Source organism: Bufo gargarizans, chromosome 3 (genome assembly GCF_014858855.1).
Source record: "Bufo gargarizans isolate SCDJY-AF-19 chromosome 3, ASM1485885v1, whole genome shotgun sequence".
NCBI classification, from domain to species: domain Eukaryota; kingdom Metazoa; phylum Chordata; class Amphibia; order Anura; family Bufonidae; genus Bufo; species Bufo gargarizans.
Genome location: NC_058082.1, coordinates 592522913 through 592546335, shown reverse-complemented (window position 1 = coordinate 592546335; position 23423 = coordinate 592522913). Strand labels below are relative to the sequence as shown.

The 23423-nt window shown below is 43.5% G+C and overlaps 1 protein-coding gene across 2 annotated transcripts in view; it reads left to right on the top strand.

Annotated features, from left to right (window-relative positions):
- The window catches only part of EVA1C (eva-1 homolog C), an 81878-nt gene that overhangs the window by 28574 nt on the left and 29881 nt on the right, over positions 1-23423 (top strand). For both annotated transcript variants that reach the window (XM_044284400.1, XM_044284399.1), the window contains exons 2-3: positions 18354-18559; positions 22695-22818. In XM_044284400.1, the coding sequence (XP_044140335.1) occupies positions 18354-18559; positions 22695-22818 (330 nt within the window). The remainder of the gene's footprint in view (positions 1-18353; positions 18560-22694; positions 22819-23423) is intronic.

Here is a 23423-nt window from a genome sequence, read left to right as displayed (position 1 = left end):
CCGCAGAACGGAACTACGGATGCGGACAGCACCTATTGAAATGAATGGGATCTGCAAAATTGCGGAACGGATGCGGATCCAAAAATACAGGTGTGTGTGCATCAACGTGGCCCAGTGGTTAGCACTGGTGCCTTGCAGCGCTGGGGTCCTGGTTTCGAATCCAACCAATGACAGCATCTGCATGGAGTTTGTATGTTCTCCCCGTGTCTGTGTGGGTTTGCTCCAGGTACTTCCGTGTATGTCATAAATTAAATAAATGTGGATGGTGATCTGATCCATATGACAGGTCTATGACCAGGGTAGTGCCCATGTAAAAAGGGTTATTATAGGAGTTCATGTCACACATTGATATCTGATGTTCTGGTGGTCGTCTGCCTCCCTGCTACAGGGGTCCGGTGGTCCTATCATGCTGGTGTTTCCCTGTTCCTGCCCAGTGGTCCCAGCCTCTAGACTACCGATACTCCTTTCACACAGTGCTGAGGCTTGCCTTTTGATGGCAACACCTCTATCCATCTCCCTTGGTCTTAAAGGACCATTGCACATTCCCTAATTTGCCCAACCTAAATTCTGGTTACCCTGGGGTATTTCAAGCACCCTCCCCTGTGGGAAGGTGCCTGAGAAATAGGTTCTAGCTTCCTCCTTTCCTGAAAAGGTGTGCTACTTCTCACTTTGCCTGTTCTATGTACCAACTTCTGCCTGACCCAGAATTGACCCTTTGCTACCTGACCTCTACCCTATCTCGATCTAACCCTGAGCAGCCCACCCTGACCTTGGACTGCTTATCAGATTGCTCCTACTCTGCCTGGCCTGACCTTGGCTATTCCCCGACTATGGTTTTGTCATATCCCTTGGTGTTCCACATCAGTGTCTCTTATCCCCTGTGGGGCAGCAGTCACCGGGACAGAGATCACTACAAGAGGTAGCGACCGGGTGGTTCCCCTGCAGCAGAGTCCGGATTCCTCTAAAGGGGATAAAGGGTAAAGACCTAGAGAGCCACTTAAATAACGCCCTTATGAGTAGTCCCAAGCCAGATCTGTTCAGGTGACACAGCGGATCGGCATCCACTTTGATATATCTGAGCACTATAAGGGCACAATCCGCAGTATTTGCCGTATACTTCGGCACTAAATCACTAAGAGCCGTATTAGAGTTTCTAAGTAATTGGAGCAGAATGACAACTTTACTATTGTTGGCAGAGGTTACTATGATACAAAACCGCAGGAATTTGCTTACCTGACCACACGGCTCTAACTACAGTATATTAACTTGTTGTTACGACCAGTCAGCCTGAACACATCACATTACTTCACTTCTTACCGTATTTACACCATTCTGCATACAATTACACATTGTGAGTCTCTTCTTGTGAACACATTCGATGTTTGCAAAGTCAAAGCTCCAAACACCTACGCCGAGCATATCCATAGTGCCCCAGTGTATGGTACAAGACTGTCCTACATTGGAAAGAGTAGGTTTCTATGCTTCCCTGTACAGAGGCATACATTAAATGAATGGGCGACATTTCCCTATTCAATAAAATATGTGGCAGCCTTCCAATAAAGCTATATTGGGACTATTCCCACAGGTCCACTTCAGATGGAAGGCTATGATGTATGCCCCATATACCACTTGGATGCTGAAGACACTTCTCGTAGTACACAGAGGCACAGAAGCTTAGCTGTTACTGTCACTGTAAGTGGCACACAATACTTATTGGTTACACATACACTTGGCAGGGTAATACTCTTGAACGTTGCAGAACACCAACATTAAAGGGTTTGTGCTACGAAAAATATTCTACATTTTTCAAACCAGCACCTGGCTCTGAATACTTTTGTAGTTGCTTGTAATTAAAAATTGTGTATAGTCCCTGAGTTATTCAATAAACTGTATTTTGTATTGCGCCACCTGCTGTTTGTTCTTTTCCATATTTCGTGTCCATCTCACTGTGGTGGTCATACTCTCAGTTTAAATCTTAAACTGCCATAAGCTGTATCTTCTGTTACAAGCAGTTACAGGGAAAGAGCTACAGCACTTGCTCTGGGCACAGTCTGGTAGAGATGTGGAGGAAGGCACAGGATAAGGTTGTCTATAGAACTTGCCTTCTCCCTCCCTCTCTTGCCTGTGTTACTTTAAGTTACAGCAGCAGGAGCTTCTTTCTGGCTGCTGTGACTTGATCCAGGCAGCACCTCTAGACAGAAAAGGAATGATGGAGTCAGCAGAGAGTCTATGCTCTGTTCACTTCTCTTCTGCTGGGGTATGACAGATCTGCAAGAGAGCTAAGTATGTCTAATGTGTGTAATGTTTGTGTAATGGATATATATATATATATATATATATATATACACATACACAGTATATGTGTATTGTGTATTTGTATTATGTAACGTGTATGTATTTGTGTGTATCATACAGCAGTATAATATATGTGTGGTATAGCAGTACTTTGTGTGTGGTATAGCAGTGTTCTGTATTTGTGCAGCATAGTGGTGTGTATGTTATGTATGGGGGTCAAATTTAGTTAAGTTTAGTGTGTGAACGTGTATATGAGGTGGGTACGCCATGCTGAATCTTTGGGTGAAGAAATACGTAGCTACAGCTCTGACGTTTTTTGGGTCATTGATCCAGAGATTAGTTGTGATTAACACTCTCAGCAATAAGATATCCAGTATCCAGCTCACCGGAAGACCACATGGGCGGCAAACAATCCACAGTCGCAGAAGGTGCACGGAGGACACCCCATGTCAGCTATGGGTTAGCAACTTAGACTATGATGATGCGTTATCCAGCGCTCGTCCACTCGCCTCATAAAATCACCAATCATTGTTTATTCTAATTAAAATCATATCAACCTCGGTATCCGTAAAAGCCACTCTGCATGGGTTCTCAGCCATAGCATGTCTAATCCAAGGGAAGTTTCTGTTTTAAGAACATACAGCACACCACACACGCATATTCTAAATTTTTTAAGCCAGCACCTGGATCTGAACACTTTTGTAATTGCATGTCACTAAAAATGTAGTATAGCTACTGAGTTATTCAATAAAATACATCAGTATAGCGCCACCTGCTGCTTGCTCTTTTCTTATCTTATTTTTTGTCCCTCTCACTGAGGTGGTCGCACATGCTCAGTTTAAATCTTCAACTGCCACCAGACATATGTTCTGTTAGAAGCTGTGGCAGTTACTGGGAGAGAGCTGCAGCAGAAAGGACACAACCCCTGAGCTGCAGCAGAAAGGACACACTTCCTTAGCTGCTAGGCTAAGTATAATCTAGTAGAGCAATTAGATCAGTAAATGGTGAGATCTCTGGATCCATGTGAGGTAGAGGACTGGTTGTAGCTTTGTTAGAAATGTATTGTCATGTACTATATGAGTTATTATTTTCATTTCATTTTTTTACATCAATCATGGCATAACCCCTTTAAATAAGGCTACTTTCACACTAGCGGCAGGGGACTCCGGCAGGCTGTGAACAGGTGAACAGCCTGTCGGATCCGTCCTCCCACTAGTGAACGTGTGCCCCCTGGACTGCCGCTCCGTCCCCAGTGACTATAATGGGGGCGGGGCGGAGGCACGGCAGCGCACAGCGAGAGGCAGCCGGAATAAATGTCGGACATGTCGTCGTTTTATTCCGGCAGCCTTTCACCGTGTGCTGCCGTGCCTCCGCCGGAACTCCGCCCCTGCCCCAATTATAGTCAATTGGGACGGATCGGCAGTCCGGGGGCACACGTTTGCTAGCGGCAGAACGGATCCGACAGGCTGTTCACCCGACGGAACAGCCTGCCAGAGGTCCGTGCCGCTAGTGTGAAAGTAGCCTTAACCCTATATAATAATAGATATATTTCAAATCAGTCTTAGGGCTCATGCACATGACCATTGTTGTTTTGCAGTCCGCAAATTGCGGATACGCAAAACACGGATACCGGCTGTGTGGAACAGCCAACCCATAATTGAACAGTCCTATCCTTGTTCGTAATGCAGACAATAATAGGACATGTTCTATTTTTTTTGCAGGACATGTGGACATACGGACACTGAATGCACACGGAATCATTTCCGTTTTTTTGAGGCCCCATTGAAGTGAATGGTTCTGCATACAGGCAGCAATAAACGGAACAGACAAGGACCAAAAATACGTTCATGTGTATGAGCCCTTAACATTTAGACCCTGGTGAAATCTGACCTCATGATTCATGTAGTGATGCAATGTACAGTATATTAGCTCATTTATGTAATATGACAAGTTGCAATAAGGGAAAGATGGTCGAGCCGCAGTATAACTGTAGTATAGACAACCAAGGGTTAATCTGAATGACATTTCACTTGTGTGGCGTGCTGTTTGTTCTCAAAACAGGAACTTCCCTTGTATTAGACATGCTGTGACCCATGGAGTGGTTTTAAACGCGTAAGCATCTTTTATGGCTACCAAGATTGATATGGTTTTAATTAGAACCAGTAACCATTGGTGATTTTAGGAGACGAGCGCTGGACAACCACTCTCATTATCCTCTGTGTTCCTGATTTATTCTCATTGCCAGATATGGAGGCAACAATAAATTTCCTAAGATTTGGACAACCGACCCCTGCATCATGGGGGCTCTTGCTTTCCTCATTGCAGGATAATTGTCTGAACTGAATCGACCGTTATCTTTTTTAAGCCTTAAACAGCAATAAACCCATTTTTCCACAAAATTAAGTTCTGTGTCACCAAATAATATCAAAGGGGTTGCCTCACCTCAGTCATAGGTCAGTCGTAGATAGGGGTGGGCCCCACCTCTAGAACGGACCTCCCCAAAGTTTATTTTTTATAATTTATATTTATATGTAAAATTGGAAAAGGGGATGATTTGAATGTTTAATATTTTGGTGTTTTTTTATTTTTTAAATAAAACAAAAACATTTCTACTGTACTTTTTGTCCAGGTGATCTACTGAACTTTTGTCCCATAGAATACTATTGCAGTCTATGGGATGTTCACATGCTACCTGTCAGGCCCTGCCTAAGGCTTGGCTTTTCAGGCAGATCACCATGTCTGCGCTGGGAGCCTTCGCAAGGCCCCGGGCTGTCATATCAACCCATCAGTGTCCTGCAATTCCACCCGCTCCCCCTGTCTAACCCCTCCAAGCTGGCACCCACCATGTATGGAGCAAGCTAAGCATGTGAGCCCGCTCCGTATTTCATGGTTGGTTAAGTGGTTGAAGAAACACTCAACTGTTCAAAGAGTTCCAATTTCAACACCGAGTTCTTGTCTCTGCCACCAGCTATCCGCTCAGGGTCGCACTTCATATGGGCGATATTAGGGTCAGGGGTGCAGATAGACATTGAAAACACCTGGAGCACCATGGGACACTTGTTTACCCCAGGAAGGGAGCTGCTAATGTAGGGTATGAACCCTCTAGTGTAGGGGATAAACCCTCTTTTCCCTATGAATACTTCATACATATTATTTCACCTAATGATTATGCCTAAGGGCGCAAATAAATTATACAGTAACAGTCGCCCCTTGGGCACTAAGCAAACAACCTGCAAAACATGTAGCTGGTGCCAAGCCTTACTCTGGTCCTGGGTTTGTTGTAGCCCACTGAGGCTCATGTGGCACCCCTGGCACTGTAATATGCCGAGGCCATAGATCACAGTGTTTAGGTGCCATCTTCCCTACAGCCGTGTCACACATGGTGCTGTGTGATCAGTTACTAGAAAAAGACATTGCACTGGCACTAGGTGTTTCAAAAGAAAAACGGAGAAGCCGAGTTATGCCGCACGTCCAAGTGGGGACAATGCGAGGAAGCTTTTAACCTCACTAAATTAAGGAAAGGAAATGTTATATCCTTAACCGACAGTGAGCGAGCCTGCGCTGGTGTGAGAATGAGAGACGTGAAGGTGACAAGAAGGTACTTTACAGAAAATAGACCTGGGGAAGTAATCAGCGGTGTAAAGGACGAGGGCGTGCGTGTGAGAACTGGAAGAGCCCTATGAGAGAGGAAGGGAGTAGAAAGCAACGTTAGGTTTATCCAAGTGGAGGAAACTCTCATCATTAGTGAAAGAGTCACGTCATAGTTGCAGCCATTAACGGTGTATTTTCGGTCACTGCTACAATTATCAGATCTTGTATAATAAAGTTGTATTTTTTTTTTTACCTTTTATAAGCTAGCGATCAGCTGTGACCGACAGGTGAATTGAATAACATTGATCCTGTGACCATGTCTCCTGACAAGGGATGCAATATATTAGACGGCAAGTGAAGAGTCAGTTCCTAAAGTTGATGTGTAGGAAGCAGGATAAATAGACAAAGGTAAGGATTGGAGGGACTCTGACAAGGGCCAAATTGTGATGACTAGACGACTGGTTCAGAGCATCTCCAAAACGGCTGGTGGAGTGTTACCAGCATGCAGTGGTTAGTACCTACCAAAAGTGGGAATGACAGGGATGATGTGTATAGTGTATATTGATGTTTTCTTGCCTTTTCTAGGCCTCCAGCAGTGCAACAGAGCTATCAATAACCTGCCTAATAATAATGAGATGACTCTGCACATTCTGCCCCAATCTATACAACAAAGCTGAAAAGTAAACCACAAAAAACATGGAGCAGCAGCCTGTAATGTAGTGGCCAGGGGGGAACTGGAATATTTCAAGATTCTATTTTGGCTTATTTGGATAGTGACATAAAAAATAAAAACGCTGTAAAACATAAAAAATACATTTTATTATATAAACTTTTATTTTAGGTATTCCATTTTCTGATTATACATTCCAAGTAAGAATTTTCTTTACTTAATGTTATTTTTATTTTTTTTATCATTTTCTTCTGTTTGGTCTCCTTTAAGTTACATCTATACACAAAAGCATATAAATAGCTAGTAAATCTGTGAGAAAAGCTGATGTAGAACAGCAGATGTCACATTTCTGGAGCGTTTTGTTTATTTTCTGCATTGATTTCAGGACACAGATTCACAGATTGAGATAAATACTTTCCATGATCTATTAGGATTCTCAGCTTATTTATGGGGGGTTGGTATTGTCTGGGGAGCCGCAGAGAACATTAGCACAGCTGCCCCCGCTGAGAAAACTAAAGTTTTTCATTTCGTCCATCCTTGTGTGTAAAAATCGAAATTTGGCAGGACAAACGGATCTTTGGAGATAGCTGTATTGATGGAATAACCAAAATCCCACTTGTGGATGTGCAGCACGTAGCGATGACACACAAATGGGGCAGGAAGCAGTTTAGTAGTAGTTTGCATATCCCAGAATTCATGTGCCCTGGGATGGGACCTATTGATGGAAAATAATTATATGGACCCTGAGCTGGGGTCCACCTGTCGCCAACTCCTCAACTTCACACTGGGCAAGCCATGCATGACTACCACAACTGATCCCCCTCAAGAGGTTCCAGTCCTGTGTCTGACTGTCAAGGTCATAACACATTTTATGCGCCCCCTAAGTGCCAAATTGGCCTAAGGTAACATATGGCCCAGTCACTCTAGCCATACACCATAGGAGGTAGTGTCATGATCCAGTCTTACAACTCTTCAATTACCCACCAGACATGGGTAGGTCTTTACCACCCCCCAAGTATTTGATGGCTCACCATTACCTTCTAATTTATAATGGCATCGATGACCATGTGCCTATTCCCCCTACCCTAGCCATTGTCGCTGGGCTACCTAGTGCTCCTGTTCTAGGGCCACAATGTTCACGTTTTATTTGATCAGCCAACATAAAGCCCACCATAGACTTCATGTCCACTGTCAGTTGTTTAGTCCCTATTGTTTCATTTCTGATTTCATATCTTCATACTTTCAATGGGAGAGTGTTGTGGGCATGCTCTGTGACCTGTACAAAGGTCATTGTGCAGGGAAGGATAAGGAACTGAGATGACGCCAAAACCTTTTGCCAGTGGCGCATCGTGTGTTGTATCCAGTTTTCTGTTGAAGATGGCTGCTGCTTCCCCGTGTACAGAGTGCGTCACTTGGTTATTGTTAGCGCTCCCATATAAATAAATGAAGGGTAGCCGCTCCTTCTCTTTGCCGGCTCCGTTCTAAAAAGAGGTGCAGGTTCCAGAGGTGGGACCCTCACCTATCCGTCATTGGGAGCATATCCTAGTGATATGCCCCAAATGTCTGAGGTGAGACCACCCCTTTAAGGGGTTTTCCAATACTTTTTAACTGACGACCTATCCCCTGAGAAGGCACCAGCAGTCCTGTGAGTCCTCCCTTCTCCCACAGCGCTAACAGCAGTGCTGGTACCTTCTCAAACAGCTGATCGTAGGGGGTCCCGGGTGTCTGATCCCCACCAATTACATACTATATTAGTTAAAAAGTCAAAAACCTTGTTAACATTTTTTAGAAAGCGTTGGAACGGAGAGTATAGAATTACCTCCCACAACACGGGTGCAACAAGTACAACAAAGGCCACTCTGAACAAGTACAAATAAAGCAGGAACATTCTTGTATTAAAGATTTCCGTGTGACGTTAGAGCGCAGGCAGCTGTTTACACACAAGGTAATTCATCCTGCAAGGTATGTCAGACGTGGTCGTCCGGAGGTTTGTTGTGACTTGATGAAGGTGACGTGGGATGGGAGACAATGGATGTCTTCCCTGCCTTACTTCAAAGACATTTCCAAGTTATAGGATCGCGAATACTAAAACCTTGTTAATCCGGCAGTGGACAAAAAAAAATTTAAATAAAAAAATTGTACCATATTTGCTATAAATTTGTTATTTAACCTGAATGGGCCTCATGAAGCTCTGGGTCCGACAGCAGCTTCTACGGGTGTGCATAAGATCTGGCCATTATGGCAGGCAGAGTCAGAGGAGCTGTCCCCTTTTCTGACGTATCTGTTACAGCAAATAATTGTACTCCACATGAAATGACAACTCAGGAGCATCTATTCTTAACATTGCACATTGTGCCATTCCTCTGTTATTCCTACAACAAATGTTCAATTGAGTGTTACCAGTTGGGGGGTGTCCCTGGACAGTCTGACATTTTGCGATCTGTGCTGCCGGTGGCAGGCTGTGCAGAGACACAACCTTCTGACAAGGAGAGTGGTAATGTATACATACGTTTATAGTAGGAATAATAGGCCACCATACAGTCATGAGAATAGAACCTCCAGAATTTCTATTTCATGGAGAATACTAGTAGTTATAAAGCAGACATGTCAGGAAAGGTGACAGGTCCTCATTTATAAATCCGGAATGCCATTTAACAATAGAGGATGTCCAAACAACAGGGGGTGGTAGTTAGGGTTTCCTTCAACCATTGCTATGACCCAGGCAAAATGGCTTGTTGGTGCACCCCTGGTAACCAACGCCTGAGACCCATGCCTCAATAGCCCCCTAGCTAGACCCCTGAAACCACTAATTTAAAGGGAACCTGTCACCTGGATTTTAGGTATAGAGCTGAGGACATGGACTGCTAGATGGCCTCTAGCACATCCGCAATACCCAGTCCCCATAGCTCTGTGTGCTTTTATTGTGTAAAAAAAATGATTTTATATATATATGTAAATGAGGCTACTAACGTTTCTGGAGCCCAGCCACGCCCACTGTGAAGGAGCCCAGCCACGCCCACTGTGAAGGAGCCCCGCACCACCCCGCATCCTCAGAATCTCCTCCTTGCTCCCCGACGTCACAAAGCTAGAGCGCCGTAATCTCACGATGTGCGAGCTAGCGCATGCGCAGTGTTGGCATAGTGTTCCTTACCTGTACTGGCATCAGCCTTAGGGAACAAACTGCGCATGCGCTAGCTCGTGCATCGCGAGATTACGGTGCTCTAGCTTTGTGACGTCGGGGAGCAAGGAGGAGATTCGGAGGATGTGGGGCGGTGCGGGGCTCCTTCACAGTGGGCGTGGCTGGGCTCCCGAAACGTTAGTAGCCTCGTTTGCATATCTATAACGTTTGCATATCTATAAAATCTTTTTTTTACACAATAAAAGCACACAGAGCTATGGGGACAGGATATTGCGGATGTGCTAGCGGCCATCTAGCAGACCATATCCTCATCTCTATACCCAAAATCCAGATGACAGGTTCCCTGTAAGTGGGGTTGCAGTTGCACCACATCCGCCCTGAGAACTCATGGTGAACATCAGACTTTGCACATGGAAGTTGTGGTCTGCTAAGTTTCACCGGCATTGACCATGTAAAGTAGTAATTCATGGTGGTCATCAATGAGCTGGCCTGAGTTGGGGGGCACTTACTGAACGGCTCATAGAAGGGTGTTTATAGTGGGACACCATACCGCCCAACTTTTGAAAATCGCAAAGAGGGACAATATAAGCTGGCGCGCATCGCGGCAGTTTTTTTCATACTAGGCCACGCCTCTAACTCCGCCCAAAGCATAATTAATGACTCCTTCACGATTTTTTTTCTTGCTCTTTAAAGGGATTCTGTCACCAAGTTTTGGGCTATAGAGCAGCGGACATGCACGGCTAGATCGCCGCTAGCATGTCCGCAATATATCTGTGCTACAGGGCTGTGTGGTTTTAATTTCTTTAAAAAAGGATTTTATAGATATGTAAATTAGTCTTGTATGTGTCCAAGGGGCTGTACTAACCTTCCTTGTGCCCAGCCGTGCCCAGCCACGCCTGTGAAGGAGCCCAGCACCGCCTATGTCCTCCGAATCTCCTCCTTTCATCAACTATAGATTGCTGTAATCTCGCGCATGCGCAGTCCCGGTATAGTGTTCCTTCCAGTGGCGTAGCTATAGGGGTCGCAGCGGTTGCAGTGCATCTTATAAAGAGAATACTAGTGAGCGCTTCCATAATGGAAGCACTCACTAGTATGCAGGAGGAGGAGGCGGGGGTGAAGCGATGTGAGCGCGGTACTTACCCCTCCCCCTGCTTACTCTTCTCAGGTCCCACGCTGCTGTGTCCTGGCTGCCTGCAGCGTCAGGACGTAGAGAGCGCACGTAGAGTCTGACCTGACGCTGCAGGAGGTCAGAAGACTGTGCAGCGCGGGACCTGAGAAGAGAACCAGGACAGGGAGAGTGGCAGCAGGAGACAGCAGAGGTAAGTTATTTTATAATTTTACAGTCTGAGCTGAGGTCTGATATGGAGGTCTTATTGGGGGTCTTAAGTTTTAATGGGGAGTCTGGAGGTGTTACTGGGGGTCTGAAATGGTCTGATTGGGGGTCTGGAGAGATCTAATGGGGGTTCTGGAAGTCTCATTGGGGGTCTGGAGTGGTCCACTAGGGGTGTCTGGAGTGGTCTGACTGGGGGTCTGGAGAGGTCTAATGGGGGTATAAACATCTGATTGGGGGTCTGGAGAGGTCTAATAGGGGTCTGGAGGTCTGACTGGGGGTCTGGAGAGGTCTAATGGGAGTCTGGAGGTCTGACTTGGGGGTCTAGTGGTCTGACTGGGGGTCTGGAGAGGTCTAATGGGGGTATAGACATCTGATTGGGGGTCTGGAGAGGTCTAATGGGGTCTGGAGGTCTGACTGGGGGTCTGGAGAGGTCTAATGGGGTCTTATCTGAGGTCTCATATTGGGTCGGGGTCTTACATGGAGGTCTAATGGGGGGTTCTGATCTGAGTTCTAAAACTGGGGTCTGACATAGAGGTCTAAAGGGGGTTTGGTCTGAGATGGGGGTCTCAATTAGGGTTCTATATAGGGGCTTTTTTTGTACTGGTGCACAATATAAAGGGGTGTTTTTGTATGGTACCAGTATTTTCATGTGGTTGGAGCATGTGATCTGACGTCACCACAGGTCCTTTAGCCGGTAGTTCATAATTAAAGTAGTAAAGAAGAGACTGGGAACTACGCGATCAGGAGGAGAAGGTGAGTTAATAAAAAAAAAAAAAACTCAATTGACCACCTACTAAGCATTCTATATTCAGAATGCTATTATTTTTCCTTATAACCATGTTATAAGGGAAAATAATACAGTGAATAGACTGTCACCTAGCAACCATGCGTGAAAATCGCACCGCATCCGCACTTGCTTGCGGATGCTTGCAATTTTCACTCAGCCCTATTCACTTCTATGGGGCCTGCGTTGCGTTATAAACGCACAACATAGAGCATGCTGCGATTTTCACGCAACGCAGAAGTGATGCATGAAAATCACAGCTCATGTGCACAGCCCCATAGAAATGAATGGGTCCAGATTCAGTGCGGGTGCAATGCGTTCACCTCCCGCATTGCACCCGCGCGGAAATCTCGCATGTGTGAACTCAGCCTATGTGTTGGTAAAGGTATATATGGGCACCATGCTGTATGATGGCTATACTGTATGGAACCATTATTTGGCCAATGTATGGCACTGTTATGTGGAGTGGGCACCATACTGTATGACAATTATACTGTATGGGATTGTTATTTGGGAAACATAAGGCACTTTTATATGGGCACCATACTGTCTGCCGGTTATATTGTATGGAACTATTATTTGGCCAACACATGGCATTGTTATATGGGCACCATACTGTATGACGGTTATATTGTGTGGAACTCTTATTTGGGAAACATAAGGCACTTTTATATGGACACCATACTGTCTGACAGCTATACTGTATGGAACTTGTATTTTGGAAACATATGGCAGTGTTATATGGGCACCATACTATATGACGACTGTATAAGATCCTGCATGAATTGATTATTTGTACGTTACATGAAGGGCAGCACCAATAAACCGCACCACACAGGGCACCATCCTCTGGATGGCCGTTCCTGCTCGTACAAGACAGTCTTGCTAGGCAGAGACCACATGAGTTCAGGCAGCTGTCCAGCGACGGTTTTTAGATCAACCTTCTCGAGATTAGAGGAAAAGTCTGGAATTTAACTCCAGGAATGAAGGAACTTCAATGGCGGCAAAGCAGAAACGATGAAGTTTTAATGCAATTAGATGTTCAGACAGGAATTTCACCTACATGGAATTGCTTTAAGGTGTGTAACCAGTCAGCCGTGGACCTCCATCTCTGGACTCCTATGAGGAGAGGACTGCTGAGCCACTGTGGACAGGGAATACCGGCTCCACTTCACTCACAATCTCTAAATCACCTGCAGTTTTGACATCTTTGAATGCATCATCACACCTTCTTGAAAAGGTAATTGGGCCATACCAAAACATGAAATACCAGGGTACGCTCCTTCTGCATACCTTAATGTGATGGGGGCTTGTAGATAGCGGTGGCATCACCATAGATCTTACAGCTCTTGACAGATGCTTCAAAATACCGTAATTCTATTTTTTGCAACATGATCATAAAATGCGCTGTCATCTCATATAAATGGTGGCAAAATGTTCTACATGAGTGGTCCTTGAGCTGTGGCTCTGCAACCGTTGCAAAACTACAACTCCTAGCATGTTGTTCTAGCTGGAAAATTATTCAACATTCTGCAATGACAGAAGAGAAGAGAGAATTGAATATATTAAATGTATCACTAGGCAACAAACAGGGCATTTCAATTGAAGTATTATTGCAATATATATGTAATAAAAATATTGTAGGTTTATTATATACCTTACATTTCTGCTCTGGTAGCGCCCCCTGCTGTTTATCCTTCTAGTCCACCTTCTCCTGTATTCATAGGTGGACTGACTAACGTGTTCAGTTCCCTTCCTCCTCTCTGGTGTAGTGACCTCATATGAAGCAGGTAAAGCGGGCCAGACATCTCATCCCTACTTCAAAATTCATAGAGATATATCGCTATATCTCTCTCTAGACAGTAGAAAAGGAAATTGTGGAGACATTACATAACATACGTATCTCTGGGCTATACGTGGGGGACTACTTTCAATGTAGGGGTTGGAAAGGGTTAGCAAGAGCTAATCACAATACACCCTTGATAAAGGGGCTTGGATATCTCATCTGAGCTTCTGCCCACCCACAGAAAAAAAAAAAAAAAAAAAGGGAGGACTTTTTTCCTAAGTTATACATTCATGGGATAACACGTGATACACCTTACCACCCATATGATGCACATTGCGTTCACAATGCTCCTGATATCACCTGTTAAACTCGACTAATATGGTGGCACCATCCAAATACATTGTAGGTGCAATGACACCAGGATAATGGAGGATATATACATAATAGAAAAATAGCAGCACTCCAAGGTGCCAGGTGCAAAGTCCTTGCAGGATTTCAGACCAGTACAATCCACAATCGACAGCAAAAAAAATAGGTAACAAGGCAGCACTCCGGTCTTCAGTGAAAGAAGTGGATCTTTTATTAAACCCAATGCAACGTTTCAGCTCATCTCTATGGAGCCTTTGTCAAGCAGTGATAACAGTGCTCACAACAAGTATATATGGGGGTGGTTATCAAATACACATCATTATCATTAATCAATCAATGAACATGATTTCCACATAAAAATAGTATAAAAACAATATAATCAGAATAAAGTGCATTTCATAATTATAAAGTCAGAGTCAGTGATCAAGCATGATATATAGAAAGTACAATTCCAATGTGCAGGATGCGTTATATTCTTCAAAATCCATAATTGTAATTCACTGACATTAATATAAAAGTCATAAAGTGCACCTGTGTTAATACGCGATTCTATAACGGGTTAATAAAAGATCCACTTTTTTCACTGAAAAAAAATCCATTGATTTTAATAAAAGATCCTCTTTTTTCACTGAAGACCGGAGTGCTGCCTTGTTACCCATTTTTTTGCTATATCATGACCATGGCTATCTCTGTTAGCCCTACAGAGATTAAACAGAGCGACAGTGCACATGTGTGACCACCAATCCATTCAAGCTCCTACAGAACGAGGACTTGGGACCCCTGCTCTAGTGATCGGTGGAAGCAGGGGTGGGATTCTAATTTTTAACAACAGTTTCCCTACTAAACAGCGGCATCACCACACATGTTTACATATACATACACCATATGTATGGTACATATACCCCATATATACACTACACACACATACCACCCAACTTTTAAAAAGCCTAAGGCGCTAAACTATGGAATTGAAGCGCTCATCTCCAGCTGCTGCGGCAAGAGCACCGGATCGGGATTCAGCCGGTTCTCCGATCAGACTGTAATTTTAATAACCAGATCTGGAGAACCTGAGGGAACTGGCTGAATCCCATGCCTGGGTGGAAGTAATCATACATATAGCCCTTATCCACAGGATATGTTGTTCATGAGATAACCCCTTTAGAGGCGGTGTCCACACAATAGATGATAAGTATCTGATCACAAGAACGGGGTCCCAGATTACCTGGAATACACGGAGTAATGTTTAAACATGTGCGCTGTCCATCCATTCGTAGTCCTTGGCTATCTCTGGCAGTCCCATACAGACTAAATGAAGTTGCAGTGTGTATCATTGCATCAGCTTCTCCAGGGACTCCCGTAGTGATTTCTTGAGATCAGTTGGAGTCCCAGTTAGGCTTGAGCAACTAAGCTTTGGATCATAGACCCAAAGTCGATTTGTTAAAAAAACTTTGTTTGTAATGCTGTTTCGGTACAGCATTAAAATGCTCTTTGTAGCAAAACTTCGTCTCGCCCGAAGCTGCACGAGACTTTGGTGAATGACTTCGGTATTCCTATTTAGTATTTGCATATTTAAAAACATTTTAAAATAGGAATCCGAAGTCGGCTTTGGTACTGGCTGGTACCTGGGTTCCAAAGCCAACTTCGGATTCCTATTTTAAAAATGTTTTTAAATGCACAGATAGGAATACTGAATTCATTCACCGAAGTCTCGCGCAACTTCAGGCGAGACAAATTTTGATACACGGAGCCCATACATTTTAATGCTGTTTCCCTAGGGTTTTCCCTAAAGTTTTCTAATGAATCGACTTCGGCTCTATGATCTGAAGCTAGTCCCAGTGATCAGTCTTCCACTGATCAGAATTCTTACCGTGGGACAACCCCTTTAAAGGCTATGTGAACTTTCGGGGGCAATTTTTCAATGATTGCCTTTTACTCATTTTGGGCTAAAAATCATTTTTTTCAGTTGGTCTTTATTAAAAATAGCCGTTCTGTCACAAAGGGATAACTGTTTTTGTGAATGGTACTTTCACTTTTACTTTGTGTCGGTCATCTAATAACCTTTAACTCTAAATTACTAAGAGGTCATAAACACTTATTTAAGCCACTTTCTTATCAGTAAGATAAGAACCGAGCTATAATGAGTGTTTATAAGGTCAGATCAGGAGCCGTCAGCTGAGCTTCCTGATGGAACACAGTAAAAACACAGAGCATGCTACTAAAGAATCTCAAGGCTGTACAGAGTAAGGGGCTCAAAATGTGTAATAAAGACCAATTGAAAAAATGATTTTCAGCTCAAGATGAGTACAATGCAATAGTAAAAAAAAAAATTGCCCCCAAAGCCTTTAAGTTTACATAAAGGAAGCATGGTGGCTAGAGGTTAGCACTGTTGACTTCTAGCACTGGGTCCTGGATTCAAATCTAGACTAAGTACAACATCAGAATGCAATTAGTATGTTCTCCCTGTGTTTGTGTAGGTTTTGCAGTTTCATGGTTTCCTTTCTCAACCCAAAACATACTGATAGGTGACTGGCTTCCTATTGAATTGGTTCTAGTGTGTGTCTGGGGTGGAAAAATTAAGTTGTGAGCCCCATTGATGAACACAGAATATAAGTATTAGAGAAAAAGTATTTCTGAGAGCAGTAAAAGTCTGTTAAGCAGCAGCCCGCAGGTGTGAGGTGGAGAGGATGGGAGTGGTGGCTGCGGTGAGGAGGTTGGTGGAAGTACTAACGGCAGTGATCCTTCTCCAGTTCTCCTTGAGTCAAACACATGCAGTGAAGGGAAAGCCGCTCCCTTTCTTCCTCCTGGGGCACATCCTAGTGGAGGACTCCTGCCTGATGGTGGTTCAGGGTGCCCTTGGTTCCGGTGAGTGTTGGTGAGTCAGTCCGCAGTGATGAAGCTGGTTTTGTTATAACAAACAAAACGGCAAAGTGGAAATACACGTATTTGTGGCAGTAGGTGCATTGGGCAGGTTTGGGGTGTCCCCAAAGCTATGCTGGGTCCCTTGGACACCGTTAAGATGTCACCAGGTGTTGCTGCTCTCCAGAGGGGACGGTAAGGCGTGGTGCACCCCAATGGGAAATATGTCCAGAGAGTCAGGGTCTGAAGTAAACCAGTGTGCTTCTTTACTGAAGGAACTCAGGTGCAAAACAATACAGGCGAGGCATAGTGCTGAAGAAGGGTTTGATGCTGAGGAAAGGCATGAGTTAGCTGTCTCTCTCTCTCTCTCTCCCTCTCAGAAGGCCGGTACCCTTGCCAAAGGCTGATGATCCAGGGTCTGTGGCAGAGTATCCCTGTCTCAGTATCTTCTTCTGGTCATACAAATAGTCTGGCAGAGTCTCTTCTAAGCACTGTTCCCTAACTGCAGAACACCAGGGGCTCTGACTGCTCTCCTTATATACAGTTTTTAGCTGAACTAAAACCATTGAGTGGAAGGGGTGGAGTGGAGAAATTCAACACAAATAAATACAGTGCTACACTTTTTATCTCTCATAAACTTGCATTAGAGCTTCAGTGATACTCAATGGCAATGACACAGCAGTTTTACCAGACAAAAGCAGGTCTTTGGACAGCTTAACCAGACATTTAAAAGGTCAGTCTGTCTGGTTTTGGTGGTAAACAAGTCTGGCTTTTTCCCTCCAAAACATGCTCTTCTTTAAACCTTATGTGGAACTGAGGAAAATGACCATCTTTTCATTATTAGCTAGAAAGTCCCAAACGTCTCTCAGTGTTCATTAACCCTTCCCACAGTGCTGTGCAAATAAGCAGGATATATATGACAACATACATATAAAATACAGTTACACAGTATTAAACAGTATACGTCAGTGCAAGTTAACCCTTTAAAGTGAAATACTGCATAGGGGAAACAGGCAAATGTCCACAAATGTTCAGACTTCGAAGTCCGCCTGCTCCAGGGCACTACATAGGTACAATTTTTAGGGTACAGGTACTGGCAAAAGTAGGTACAGTACATAAACATTGCTATCAGTTCAGTACCTGGGGCTGTGCAAATAGAGTGAAGAGTACCAACACTATTCAAATATTTTAGTTTCTGGCCTGTATGTTGAGCCTTGGAAATGGCCGGAGTGGGGGCAGGAATGTAAACCGTCCAGACATTTCTGGACAGTCCATAAAAAGCTATAGACATGTATTTCTTATAATCTTTATCATTCAATAAGGTTTTCCAATTTGTCCGTAATTTGGGGATAAATTGTCCAGAAAAAAATAAGAAAAAATTCAGGTTGGCAACCCTGAGTGAGTGAAGCACACAGAATTGAAGTACAGAATGTCTTTCCAAATAGAGTCAGATGACAATATAGTTGGTTCTGGCCTAGCTGGAGTCATCTTTGTAGTGAGTGATTTGGGTGATTTTCTCCTTTGTCCCAGGGTATCTGACAAAACTGCTGCAGAACCACACTGTGTCCGCCTGTGACGGGGAACACCTGATGCTCCAGTGCCCTCGCCACTCCACCGTCAGCATCCAGTCAGCGTCCTATGGGCGTCCTTCACATAACCCTCCAAAGTGTGCCTCGTTATCACCAGAAACCATGTACAGTCCACATCACAAGTGCCTCGCAAAAACTGCACTACAGGTAAGTGTCATTAGTGATGAATACAATATATCTTCCCGATAGGAAAGCTACAGTTATATTGTATACCCCAGTAAAGATTAGAGTTAGCAACGCAGAACAAAGATAGATCCAGGACTGAAATCCAGGGGGCAGGAGGTTGGGCACAAAATATCTGCTAATTTTACTTTTTTTGGTCATGCTCCTTCCAAAAATTGGGCCACATATGACTTAAAGGCGTTGTCCCACCATTAAATGTTATATTTTAATATAATTCAGCTTTAAAAAATAGTTACTGGTGTTTAATCTGTATAGTAATATGCACGTCCACCTGCTTAGGTGGCCGCACATGCTCACTTCCATCCTTGAACTGCCATCAGCCATTTCTACTCTTAGAAGCTGTAACAGTTACAGGGTGAGAGCTGCTGCAGAAAGGAAATGCCCCCTGAGCTGTTATGGGAAGGCAGCTGCGGCGGAAAGGGCATAACGCCTGAGAAAGAACACACCCACTGAGCTTCCAGCCTAAAGAGCGTCTACCACAGTAAATGGAGCAATGAAAGAAGAAACCTCTAAGTACATCTGAGGTACAGGGCTGGTCCAAACTTTGTTAGAAGAAGATTGCACTGTATGATGTCCGATTTTAAATTTTTACATCAATCATGGTATAACCCCTCTTAGGTGTGAGCTACTTGATGGGTGGAGTTTAATGCGCCAGATAATCAGTTCCCTCAGGCTCCTGAGATGTAAATCTTGAACTGGACAAGGTGGAGTTGTTGCCTTTTGATTTCTAACTGTTCATAGATCCATCAGGTTGTTTTTGTACTGGCTATGTGCATTTTTTGTTTTCAGCTTTAGAACCTGTGGACATGTTCCATGACTTCAGTTATGACTGGAGCTATTGTGGTTAAGCCAGAACCATTGTGCAACGTCTCAGCCTGGATTATTAGGCTTCATCCATATCTGCTGTGTTATTTCCATTATTCTACTCCGTACTCGAAGCAGAACAAGGAAAACAATGGTAGTCCTGGATCTGTCATATGATGGACACCAGTGACAACCGATGGACCCCATTGACTATAGTCCATTCCATCATGATGTCCGTATTTTACCAGACAGTATAGCGCAACATTCTCTGGGCATTTTTGATAGACTCTCCAAAGAAGGCTCTGTTCTAATGAATCCAAAATCAGATTTTCCCAAAAATATATGAAGATGGAGAACCTTTTCAATTTACACAAAGATCTCCCGGAATCCTCTCAGAATTACATATGTCATTATTATAGAATTACTTAATTTCCCAACAGGAAACGGAAATTATTTCATATATCATGTTTTCATATGTAGATAAGAAACACTTAAGATGGCTAAGTATGTAGATAAGAGGTGGAACAGGAAGGTTACAGGGGACGGGGTTTCCTTCCTTTAAACCATGTAACGTAATACTTATATTGTAGTAACCAGCACGAGATAAGATGGAGTGATTACAGATGGACACTATGAGCATGTGATACCATACCATTGTTCGTATGTGTATATATATATATATATATATATATATGCATTTGATAAGTCTTCAGAGTCAGAACCTTTCCCATTTTTTCACATTTTGTCATGTTGTGGCCTTGTGTTAAATAAATTTTAAAAAAGTTAGTTTTTCTGCATCATTCTGCACTCAATCCCGCATAAAAAGAAAGTAAAAAACGAATATCAGAAATCTTTGGTAATTTAAAAACTAAAATCTTACATTGACATAAGTATTCAGACCTTTTTCTCAGGACTCAGTTGAAGCCCTTTTGGCACCGATTACAGCCTCCAGTCTTCTTAGGTATGATGCCACAAGGTTTGCACACCTGGATTTGGAGATTTTCGGCCCTTCTCTCTGTCGATCCTCTCAAGCTCTGTCAGGTTGAATAGGGTCCGTCAGTGGACAGCCATTTTCAAGTTTCTCCAGAGATGTGGTCTGTTGGGTTGAAGTCAGGGTTCAGGCCTGGCCACTCAAGGACATTCACAGAGCTGTCCCTAACCCACATCTGTGTTGTCTTGGCTGTACGCTTAGTGTCATTGGGTTATTTGGAAGGTGAACCTTAGGCCACGTCTGAGGTCCAGAGCAATCTGGATCAGGTTTTTTATTAAGAATATCTCTGTGTTCCATTTAGCTTTCCCTCAACTCTGGCCAGTTTCCCTGTCCAAGCCATTGAAAAACACCCCCACAGCATGATGCTGATATCACCATGCTTTACTGTAGGGATGGTATTGGGCAGCTGATGAGCAGTGCCTGGTTTCATCCAGACATGACACTTAGGATTGAATCCAAAAAGTTCAATCTTGGTATCATCAGACCAGAGGATATTGTTTCTCACAATCTGAGAGACATTTTAGCTGCTTTTTGCAAACTCCAGGTGGCGTTCATGTGTCTTTTACTGAGGAGAGGCTTTTTTTCTGGCCACTGGACAAATTGGTGGAGTGCTGCAATGATGATTGGCCTTCTGGAAGTTTCTCACAGGATCTTTGGAGCTCAGCCAGATTGACCATTGGGTTCTTGGTCACCTTTCTTATGAAGGCTGTTCTCTCTTGATTACTTAGTTTGGTGGGGCAGCCAGCTCTAGGAAGAGTCCTGGCTATTCCAAACATCTTCCATTTAAGAATTATGGAGGCCACTGTGCTACTGGGAACTTTCAGTGCAGCAGAATTATTTGTACCTTTCTCCAGATCTGTGCCTCCAGATAATTCTGTCTCTGAGCTCTACAAGCAGTTCTTTACTCCTCAGATGTGAGACCTTAAATAGACAGGGCTGTGTATTTCCAAATCATGTCCAATCAACTTAATTTACCACAGGTGGACTCTAATCAAGGTGTAAAAACATCTCAAAGTAGTTCAAGTGGAATGAGAGGCCCCCAGAGGTAAATTTAAAGTGTCATAGCAAATTGTCTAAATATTTATTAATCTGCCACTGATGTACATGAGAGAAGTCTCTGATGAATGTGAGTGGCAATCTCTTGTACAAGCAATTCTTGTTCTCCTAGTAACACCAGGTTGCATGTACAATTCCAGTGAGGGAGATACAATGAATATGCTTTTAGGTGATTTATTGAATATTCCATTGTGAAATGATGATAGAGGGCAAAGGAAAATCTCTCCAGCTCTGTGATGCATGTCTGGCAAACAGAAAAAAAAACCTGAAGTGCAAAGGCTATAAGCTGAAAGAAGAAGACGAGTTATAGGATAAATAAAATGGAAATTACAGCATAGATAACTTCTTAAAACCAAATATAAAGATGGCCACTACATAGCAGCAAAGCACACTAAGTATAGTGGATAACAGATATAAAACAGAATACAATAATATGAAATCTAGATGAGAACCACTAGCTGGGACAGTACACTTATGTCCATGCAAAATTTTAGTTTCTCCTTTTTAATAAATAAGCAAACATTTCTAAAATTCTGTTTCCACTTTTTAATTACTGAGTATTGAGTCTAGATTGATGGGGAAAGAGTTGATTTTTTTATTTTTATTTTTATTTTTTTTAACACAAGGCCGTAATATAACAAAATGTGAAAAATGAAGACATTCTGAATGTATATTCTATGTTCAGGTACTGCATGATGCACTCCCTGTCTAACTTCCCTGGTAGTAAGTTGGTCGTCCTAGCTATCTGTAGCTCTTACTGTGACATCACACAGCGCTCTGTGCGAGAGCGAGCTGACTTTTTAAACTGAGCGGTGCCGCCGGCCCGGGGCAGGCTCAGTATAACTAACAATAATAGGGTCCAGCCTCCCAATATCCCCTTTCACTTTGGATGTAAGGGCAAGAAAGAAGAAGACACAGGACACATAGGCGAACAGACAAGAACTCAGAAACAGGTAAATACCAATCTGAAGTTGTAGAGCCACGGTGTACTGTTTTTTGGCACTTACTACCAGGGAAGTTAGACAGGGAGTGCATCGTGCAGTACCTGAACATAGAATATACTTGTCACTTGTGAAACAGCAGCGGCGGCGGCGATACCGCTGCGGTACCGCAGCGTTAGTAACTGAAAGTGTAAAGCGCCTGTGTAACAATAATAAGGAGACATTCTGAATGTATTTTATATACATTGTGCGTGGGTACAATGTATTCACATGGTTCACATTTTATTTATTTTTTATTTTCTTTTAGAAAGTCCTGGATGAATGCCAGAATCTGAGATCCTGCCAGCTCCTTGTGAATAGTCGTGTTTTTGGGACAGACCCATGCCCAGGCATAACCAAGTACCTTTTGGTGACCTACAAGTGCAAACCCAGTATGTAAATGTTAAATAGATTTTTATATTGCCATATGATATTATTACTCTTGGCATGAAATATTTATATCATAGCTGCCGTCGGTCCTGAATTTTTTAGAGACTTTCCCTAATTTTCAGAGTCAGTTTGGCAAATTCGAGTTGTCCCAAGCTGAAAATGGATGTGGCATATGTAAGCTCTGTCTGTAATTAGGAGGTCTCTGTAGGTTTGAGGTGTTCTGAGGGATAGGGGCTTATATACACCAAATGTACCAATGACAGTGTCGGTAAATATGTCGATTCTGCCACCGATGTACATGAGAGAAGTCTCTGATGGGTGTAAAATAGCCTTGCCATGTCCCAATGCCTGTTAAAGGGAACCTGTCACCATGATTTTGCGCATAGAGCTGGGGACATGGGCTGCTAGATGGCCGCTAGCACATCTGCAGTACCCAGGTCCCATAGCTCTCTGCGCTTTTATTGTGTTAAAAAACCGTTTTGAGTGATATGCAAATTACCTGATATGAGTCCTGTAGCCGGAGATGAGTCAAGCGGAAAGGAGCCCAGCACCGCCCCGCGTCCTCCGAATCTCCTCCTTGCTGGCTGACGTCACAGAGCTGGAGCGC